We start from the raw sequence: 8,747 nt of genomic DNA, 5'->3' as shown, positions 1-8,747 counted from the left end.
TGTGGGGAGGCCAGTCTGGGTTCCTGCCACAGGAGCGGGCTAGAAGGAGGGAGAGGTCTGTGGTCCGACCTCCGGGCCTCCGTGGGAGATAGGCGAGAAAAGAAAGGAAGGTGTCAGGGATCTGGGGGGCACGGCCCCATTTCTGTTTCTAATAAGAGCGAGGCCCGGGAGGACCCAGGGGTGTTCGTGGGGAGGAATGGAATGGTTGGGGCTTTCCACCCGCCTCTTAAAACACCCGTTTTATTTACACTGTTAACCCACAGCACGTACTTTTGTAAGTCAAAAAGAGGCACGTGCATATCTCGGCTGTCTGAGTAGATATATTTTGGAGTCAGGAGTGGACTGGGGGATCCTCGAGGTATGCATGGGGCGGGGAAGTGGGGGGGCGGGGCTCCCCCCAATCCCGGGGACTCCTGAGGACGCCTCCTTGAGGGGCAGCATGGGGAAGGGGCCGGGTTTGAGGCCGGGGTGCAGCCCTTGCAGCCCCCTCCCTACCTCGTCCCTGCCCCTTTGCCCTGGAGGCCCCGCGCTCCCGGCCTCCAGGCTCCGCCCGCAGCCTCCCGCCCCTCCCCTCCGCGCGTGACCTCGGCCCCGCCCCCGCGAGCCCCCGCCCCGCCCCCCGCCCCTCGCCCCCGGCTCCTCTGTCACTTCCTGATTCCCGCTTCCTGCTTCCCAGAGGCCGGGATCCGGAGCCGCCCGAGGCCGGTGCCACAGCCCCTGGCGCCCCCGGTGAGCACTGGGGGCCGGGGCTGGGGGCGCGGGCGGCGGGCGGGGCGGGGCTGCAGGGGCGGAGCCGCGGGGGGCTGTGGTTGGGGGGCCTGGGTCCGAGGAGCCCTTCTCGTCCGCGGCGCCCCACCCTCAGTCCCAGCTCCCCTTGGCCGCCCAGCCTGTCCCCTCCTGGCCCGGGGTCCCTGGAAATCGGGCTCCTAGTTCACCTTGGACTCGGCTTCGAGGATACTCTGCGGCTGGGAGTGCTGTCCCGACCCCCGCCCCCTCCTGCCAGGCCTCCTGGGCCAGCCTGGGGCTCCCTGCAGCTCCCCGCACATTCCTGCAGGCGCTGCACATTCCCTGGGACTCAGAACTGGGGCCTAGCACGGCCTGCTCCTCTGGCCGTCCTCCCCATCACCCAGCCTCCGAACCCCCGGCAGGAAGGAGCCTGCTCCGCACTGACCGGGACCCCCAGAGGAGCTAAGCTTGCTCCGACATTGGCACCTCCTACCTCCCCCACACACATACCAGAGCCAGGGAGAGGCCTTGGGTAGTGTCCTGCAAAGCCCCTCAGGACTGAGCAGCGTGGGCTGCGGGGTCAGCACGTTGCCCCCCTCAGATCAGCGCACGGGGGGGAGGCAGCCAGGGTTTGCACCTCTCACCCCTTTCTGTAACCGGGGATACTGAGAGCCAGGCGGGCTCTAACGACCAGGCCCGCACTTGCATCCTCCCCACCTCCCTTCGTGCAGCCCTGGGAGGGTTGGGGGCTTCCATGATGGGCAGGGCTGACCCAGGCTTCTGCGCCCTGCAGACATGTCCTTCCGCAAAGTGGTTCGCCAGAGCAAATTCCGGCATGTGTTCGGGCAGCCGGTCAAGAATGATCAGTGCTATGAGGACATTCGCGTGTCGCGTGTCACCTGGGACAGCACCTTCTGCGCAGTCAACCCTAAGTTCCTGGCGGTGATTGTGGAGGCCAGCGGTGGGGGCGCCTTCCTGGTGCTCCCCCTAAGCAAGGTGGGCCCCCTCAGGGCTGAGGGAAAGTCTGCAGGCAGCTGGGCCACACCTGCCAGGCGTCTGTGTATTTCACGTCCCATATCTTGCCCAGCCCCACAATGCTGGGCAGGTGTCATAATCCAGATTTACTGCCCGAGAGGCGTGAACACAGACGGGGAAAGTCTTTTATTGCCACAGAGTCAGGGTCAAAGGCAACAGATGTTTCCTGCTCACCTGATGATGCCTGTGAGGAAGAGGTGGGTCGGCAAGAGGCAGTGAGAGTCACATCTGGGCCATCTGTGGGCCAGGCACCCTTCTCCCTGCATGGAGGGGAAGCCTCAAGCTCTGCGAGGGTGGACCCTCAGGGTCTTGGGTCCCCCTTGACTACTCCTCTCATGCCCCCAGACGGGCCGCATTGACAAGGCCTACCCGACAGTGTGTGGACACACGGGACCTGTCCTTGACATTGATTGGTGTCCCCACAATGATGAAGTCATTGCCAGCGGCTCGGAGGACTGCACGGTCATGGTGAGGCATATGGCTGTGGTTGGGTCTGGGTGGCAGTTGTCACTCGAGGTTGCCTGCAGCAGGGCCAAGCAGGAGCCTCAGCCCGCATCCCTACCCCTTCCGCAGGTGTGGCAGATCCCGGAGAACGGGCTGGCTGCCCCACTGACAGAGCCGGTGGTGGTGCTAGAGGGCCACACCAAGCGAGTGGGCATCATCACCTGGCACCCGACGGCCCGCAACGTGCTACTCAGCGCAGGTCTGCACTGGTCCCTTGCTCCCCACCCCTGGCCATGCACAGCTCTGGAACGTCCCACACCCTCTCCCGCGCCATCTGACAGATGGGAAAGCTGAGGCCCATAGGGTCTGGTTCCAGGAGGGTGGTCAGAGCTGGCCTGGTGGGCTGACGGCCCCCTGCCCGGCAGGCTGCGACAACGTGGTGCTCATCTGGAACGTGGGCACGGCGGAGGAGCTGTACCGCCTGGACAGCCTGCACCCCGACCTCATCTACAACGTCAGCTGGAACCACAATGGCAGCCTCTTCTGCTCCGCCTGCAAGGACAAGAGTGTGCGCATCATCGACCCCCGCCGGGGCACCCTGGTGGCGGTACGTGGCCCTGGAGGGTAAGGATGGCAGTGGACAGGCCGAGGGGCTCTATTGGGTCACTGTACTGACCACTCTGTCCCCTGCCACAGGAGCGGGAGAAGGCTCATGAAGGGGCCCGGCCCATGCGGGCAATCTTCCTGGCAGATGGCAAGGTGTTCACCACAGGCTTCAGCCGCATGAGCGAGCGGCAGCTGGCACTCTGGGACCCGGTGAGTGGCCATGGCCGGCCTGAGGGGACAGGCTTGAGACTTGGGCTCCACCCTGGATGAAGAGGGCAGGAGTCACCCTGGAGAGGCCTGTGGTTCCCAGGCCCCGGAACCCGCCAGCCTCTCCTCTCCCTGCCCCTGCTCTCTGGCCTCCCTCACTGCCTCCAGTTACCTCTGTGTCTGCCATTCTTCTTGCCAACTGAAAGGCCGTTCTCTCCTTTGCTTGCCTGTTCCCACCAGCTGCAGAATCCCCCTCCTCCAGGAAGCCTGCCAGCGCTTCCCCTGGAGTGCTCTGTCGCACAGCCCTATGTTTCTGTATAGTGACCTCCAGGGGCCCCTCTGAGGCAGGCTGGTGCTGCCTGGCACCCGGGTTCCCACATGGTGGGGACTTCCTCAGCACTTGCTCGGTGGCCTGGGAGTTGGCTAAAGACCTGGAGGAGGCTGGGAAAGTGGAGCCCTGGGAGTTAAGGGGAGCCAGGAGGGCCCGGCGGGGCACACTGTGTGGGCAAAGGCTTACAGGTGGGAGGGAGCCCACCTGGCGTGGTCGGGGCAGCAGCGCTGGCATGTGTGGCTGGTTGGGGCCCAGTGCTGATGGGGGGAGTTGGGACAGTGATGGGAGAGAGGAGGTTCTGGCCTGGCCTGACTGTCCCCAACCCCGTGTGCCAGGAGAACTTCAAGGAGCCCATGGCCTTGCAGGAGCTGGACTCGAGCAACGGAGCCCTGCTGCCCTTCTACGACCCCGACACCAGCGTGGTCTATGTCTGCGGCAAGGTGAGGCTGGGCATGGTGTGGGGGCAGGGAAGAGGGATGCCCGAGTGCTGACCCCTGCCCACTCCTGCCCTGCAGGGCGACTCCAGCATCCGGTACTTTGAGATCACAGACGAGCCTCCCTACATCCACTTCCTGAACACATTCACCAGCAAAGAGCCCCAGAGGGGCATGGGCAGCATGCCCAAGAGGGGCTTGGAGGTCAGCAAGTGTGAGATCGCCCGGTAAGAGGGACCCCCGAGGCAGCCGGCTATAGGGGGATGGGTCAGCCTGGGGGGCGCAGGGGCCAGGCTGTGGGCATCCAGGGTGACATGTCAGATCATAAGAGGCTGCTCAGGAGCAGGAACCAGCCCACAGGGGGCCCAGGGTCAGGGGTCAGTCTGTGGGAGGAGCTGAGGTGAGGCCTGGAAGTGGAGAGTGGAGGGTGACCGGAGAGATGGTGGCAGGAGGTTCCACCCATGGCTCCCTCCCCCTCCTTCTCCCAGGTTCTACAAACTGCATGAACGCAAGTGTGAGCCTATTGTCATGACTGTGCCAAGAAAGGTGAGGCTGGCTGGATCCCCTGCCCACCCACTGCTCCCTTCTTGGGCAGACAGCCCATGCAGGGGGGAACAGGGTGAGGCCTGTGAATGGGTCGTAGCCAAATAAGGGTGTGGTCAGTGGGCTGGACAGGTGCCAGCTTGCCCTTGTACCCACACAGGGGTTGGGCTGTGCCAGGCAGGGGGCAAGCAGGAATGAGATGCAGTGTGAGCTGCCCTGAACCAGCCACAGGAGACAGACACCGGGCAGCCACGGAGCTCTCCCCATAGGAGGCCGGACCTACAGCATGACTAGGGTGGGGCCCTCCAATGGCAGGTAGAGACCAGGAGAAGGGCGCAGAGGTGGGAATGGAGTCTGGCTGCAGTGGAGGCTCCCATGAGGAGGGATCAGGCCTCAGATGCCCAGCCAAGAGCCTTGGATGCACATTTTTCGCCAGCCAGTACTTACTGAGTGCACATTCAGCATGTCAGGCACGACCGGGGGAGCAGAGCTGTGAACGAGGCTGACAGGGCCTGCCCCAAGAGCTCACGGTCCATGGGGCATAGATGTAGCTCCCAGAATCCCACGAAGCTATATAGCTGGTCCCCGCTTAGGAAGGTTGGGGAAGGCTTCAGACGGAGCTCTTGGCAATATCCAGAAGGGAAGTGAAAGGACAGATTTGAGCTTTCAAAAGGTCACTTGGGGTTAGGCTATTGGAAGACGGGTTGACAGGGTGGAAGCCTGGAGGCCAGCAGAGTGATGAGGAGGTGGCCACCCAGGGTCCAGACGAAAGGACCCTAACAGTGGGTCCCCAGCTGATCCAGACCTCCCCCACCCCTTCCCAGTCGGACCTCTTCCAGGATGACCTGTACCCCGACACAGCCGGGCCCGAGGCGGCCCTGGAGGCGGAGGAGTGGGTGAGCGGGCGGGACGCCGACCCCATCCTCATTTCCCTGCGGGAGGCCTACGTGCCCAGCAAACAGCGGGACCTGAAGGTCAGCCGGCGCAACGTGTTATCCGACAGCCGGCCCGCCGTGGCCCCTGGCTCCGCCCGCCCAGGGGCCTCCACATTTGCTGCCTCTACCACTGCCACGACCCCCAGTGGCAGCCTTACTGGAGCCAGGGTATGTACCCCGCGGTCAGGAGTGGAGTTGGGAAGCGCCAGCTGTTTCCCCAGTCTGCTGTGTGTGCCTAAATCATTCCCTGTCCCTCTCTGGGCCTGGTAGTAGATTTAGGGAGCATTGCAACTCTGTGACCCGTGACCCCTACGATGTCCCTGCAGGAGGCTGGGAAGCTGGAGGAGGTGATGCAGGAGCTGCGGGCCCTGAGAGCGCTGGTCAAGGAGCAGGGGGAGCGCATTAGCCGCCTGGAGGAACAGCTGGGGCGCATGGAGAATGGGGACGCGTAGGACCACAGGCCCAGTGGAGGCCGCTGCCCTCACCTCCACCTCCTCTCACTCAGCCTCTGTTGGCAGGTCACACCACAGGTTGACTGCCCCCTGCCGAGGGCCTCTGGGGCCAGTCCACACCCTGACCCATCCTGTGGGCCCAGGCTGGAGCCACTGCCTGGCTTTTGTCACTGTTACTGTGGAAGATTTTTGTACCATGGCAAGCTTATACTCTGAGGGACCATCTCCCCCACCCCGCCTGGCCCTCACTCCCTCCCTGGAGGAAGCTGGAGGGATGGGCTCTCTATTTTCATTTCAAATAAAATTCTCTTTCTAAAACCGGGTTTGCCCTTTTGCTGCAAGGGTGGGGCTGGGGAAGGAAGTCTGGAAAGCTGGGGAGAGAGGAGGCCCACAGGGATCACAGAAGCAAGGTCTGGGGGCCATGCACATCCCCCACAGCCATCACTTCCCTGAATTCTGCCAGGTAGAGAAACTGAGGCAGAAGACCTGTGGACACCTCCAGGGTGTGTCCTGCTTTGAGCTGGGTGCCCAGTCCTTCCTCTTGGAGGCCTGGTCAGAGGCCCCACAGCCCCAGCCTCGCCCAGTGAGACCTGTGAGCATCTGGTGTGCATCAGGGTGGGTGTGAGAGGCCCAAGGCCCCCACCAGGGTCCTGTGGCAGAAGGGCTGGGGGGGTGCTGCGGGCAGGAAGCGGAAGCGTCGAGTAACCCCTGGCTGCAGTTGAGAGCGCGAGAGCTCACTTCTCACTCAGCTCAGCCAGAGCTGGAGGTGGGCGCCCAGCTCTGAGAGGCCGGCGGACAAATGGTGAGCACTGTGGCCCACTGGGTCCGTGGGGTGGGGGCAACAGGAGGTCAGGGCCGGAACGTCTGGGCCCCGGGAGCTAAGGAAGTATCCCCCGGCGGAGGCCCAGCGGCAGAAGCAACCCGTCAGGAGCCAGGGCGAGACCCAGGACGGCCATGGGGCAGAAGCCGGGCCTCTCTCTCACCCCTCCCCAGAGCTGGGCCGCCCTGGGAGTCAGGGTGTGGCCCCCAGGGCCCCACTCCAGGCCTAGCCCCCCTTGCTGACCGGGGATAGACCCTCTCACCGGCTCCTCTGGTGAGCTGGGACTTCGGCACAGCCCCTCCTGCATCCCTGGAGCCTGGGCAGACAGAGCCCCGGGCAGGGGGAGGCTTGCTTGCACCTCGGCACCCCTCCCCCCTCCTCCCTCCCCCTCCCTCCACCTCCCCCCACCTGCCTCGTTCTGACCGCAGGCTTCCTCTGGCAGCTGCACCCGCCTCCCCCAGCCCCCAGCAGGCCCCCAGGGACAGGGAGTTGAACGGAAACAAACGCCGCAGCTGGGGCAGTCCCGAAGCTGGGGCAGTCCCGCGGCTGGGAAGGCGGAAGAGGGGTCTCTGGGACCCTCATCCTGGGACCTGGCAAAGCAGAGGGTGAAGAGTTGCCTGGGAGCCAGTCCCGCCATCCCGGGCCTCAGGAAGAGCAGCTCCCCCCCTCCCTTCCATCCCACCCCATCCCAGTCCAGGCAGCAGGCTTGACACAGTCAACCAGGATGTGCTGAGCACCTTCTGTGAGCCAGGAAGCTTGAGACGCTAGAGCCCAAAAGATCCCTGTCTTCCTGCGGCTTATTCTGGCGGGGAGCTGAGACAGTAAACCTAATGGGCAAGCAGAGTTGTGGACTGTGCTAGGAGTTGGGGAGGAGAGGAAAGTACAGCAGGTGCGGGGCACGGAGAGGGCTGGGCTGGGCTGCGGGTGTGAATGTCAAGGGAGAAATCCAGGTCAGGTTAGGTGAGCAGGCCAGCCATGTGGCTCTGGGGGATGGAGCATCCGGCAGAGGGAACCACCAGGTCCAGGCCCGGGGCAGGAGAGGCTTACCTGGTGCAGTGGGACGGAGGGAGGGAGGGAGGGAGGAGGGGCAGGGAGGCGAGGGGCAGGGAGGTCAGAGCATCGGCGGCCGGGCCTCACAGGGCCAGGGCCTCACTGACCGAGTAAGGACTTGGGCCTTTCTGCTTGACTGTCCCCATGTTGCTCGAGAGGCAACCGAGGACCCAGTCACCCAGTGTGCCCACCACGGCCTGCCCTCAGCACCGGTGATGAGCCCTGCCTGTCTCCCCACAGGACCTGTCCTGCGCCCTAGGGCTCGGGACACTGCTGGCCCTGCCGGGGGTCCTGGGCTCAGGTAACAGTGCCCAGGAGGGCGCTGGCTCCAACTCTGTCACCATCGTCCTACTGCTGCTCCTGCTCCTGCTGCTGGCCACTGGCCTGGCACTGGCCTGGCGCCGCCTCAGCCGTGATTCTGGAGGCTACTACCACCCCGCCCGCCTGGGCGCCGCGCTGTGGGGCCGCACCCGACGCCTGTTCTGGGCCAGCCCACCAGGCCGCTGGCTCCAGGCCCAGATTGAGCTGGGGTCTCCAGATGAGGACCCCGAGCGGCAGGAGGATGAACAGGATGTGGAAGATGACTACTATGACATGGAAGGTGGCCGGGAGGAGGTTGAATCCCGGGAAGAGGGGCAGCCATGTGGAGAGGAGCCCAGCCCACAGCAGGGCCCAGGGCCGGCAGAAGAAGCACACGATGGTGACGCCAGTGATGCTGATGATGCCGAAGGGGCCCTGGCCCTCAGCTGCCAGGGGCCGGCGGGCTCAGGGGGCAGCGCGGAGGCTCTGCTGAGTGACCTGCATGCCTTTGCTGGCAGTGCGGCCTGGGACGACAGCGCCAGGCCAGCGGGGGGCCAGGAGCTGCATGTCACTGCACTGTAGGGGCCAGCCCTGGGGTCGCATCCCTGTCACTGTGCATCTGCTTCCCAAGCTGCTGTGGCTGGACACAGCCTGCCCTGGAGCCCCACATGGAAAGCCTCAGACTGTCACTCCCTCGACTAGTTCAGTCCCCCAGTCTGTGCATCCCCACCCCCTCCAGAAGGCCACCATCCCGTGCCCACCCAGGGCACTGGGCAGCCATCTGAAATAAAACCCCTACAGCCCTGCGGTTCTGTGGTTCTTTAGTGACCCCACCCCATCCCCAAGCAGGAGCTCCTCCTGACA

General features: G+C 64.5%; 2 protein-coding genes and 1 long non-coding RNA gene across 3 annotated transcripts; 2 read left to right on the top strand and 1 right to left on the bottom strand.

The window, feature by feature from the left end:
- The first annotated feature begins 429 nt into the window (after positions 1-429).
- On the top strand, positions 430-6,031 carry CORO1B (coronin 1B). Its single transcript, XM_070565612.1, has 11 exons — positions 430-729; positions 1,520-1,722; positions 2,107-2,229; positions 2,335-2,464; positions 2,631-2,812; positions 2,902-3,021; positions 3,685-3,789; positions 3,865-4,010; positions 4,272-4,329; positions 5,151-5,429; positions 5,588-6,031. Exons 2-11 carry the CDS (start codon positions 1,522-1,524, stop codon positions 5,711-5,713), a joined length of 1,470 nt encoding a protein of 489 aa, XP_070421713.1. The 5' UTR covers positions 430-729; positions 1,520-1,521; the 3' UTR covers positions 5,714-6,031.
- LOC139074526 (uncharacterized) lies at positions 1,869-6,902 on the bottom strand. The gene is made up of 3 exons (XR_011524207.1): positions 6,796-6,902; positions 4,774-4,948; positions 1,869-3,073 (listed from the first exon to the last, which is right to left on the bottom strand). It is a non-coding gene; the product is annotated as an uncharacterized lncRNA (long non-coding RNA).
- On the top strand, positions 6,040-8,691 carry PTPRCAP (protein tyrosine phosphatase receptor type C associated protein). The gene is made up of 2 exons (XM_008533794.2): positions 6,040-6,515; positions 7,824-8,691. The coding sequence occupies exons 1-2, from the start codon at positions 6,513-6,515 to the stop codon at positions 8,463-8,465; spliced, it is 645 nt and encodes a 214-aa protein (XP_008532016.2). The 5' UTR covers positions 6,040-6,512; the 3' UTR covers positions 8,466-8,691.
- Positions 8,692-8,747: the final 56 nt, after the last annotated feature.

The sequence above is a fragment of the Equus przewalskii genome, chromosome 11 (assembly GCF_037783145.1).
Source record: "Equus przewalskii isolate Varuska chromosome 11, EquPr2, whole genome shotgun sequence".
Classification (NCBI taxonomy): Eukaryota; Metazoa; Chordata; class Mammalia; order Perissodactyla; family Equidae; genus Equus; species Equus przewalskii.
Note: the sequence above shows the minus strand (reverse complement) of the source record. Positions and strands in the feature narration are given on the sequence as shown.

Excerpts from the sequence above, each read along its gene's own strand:
- CORO1B (XM_070565612.1), top strand. The coding sequence starts at position 1,522 with ATGTCCTTCCGCAAAGTGGTTCGCCAGAGCAAATTCCGGCATGTGTTC. Across the intron at positions 1,723-2,106 it reads TGGTGCTCCCCCTAAGCAAG|ACGGGCCGCATTGACAAGGC; the intron begins GTGGGCCCCCTC and ends TCATGCCCCCAG. Across the intron at positions 3,790-3,864 it reads TGGTCTATGTCTGCGGCAAG|GGCGACTCCAGCATCCGGTA; the intron begins GTGAGGCTGGGC and ends CCTGCCCTGCAG.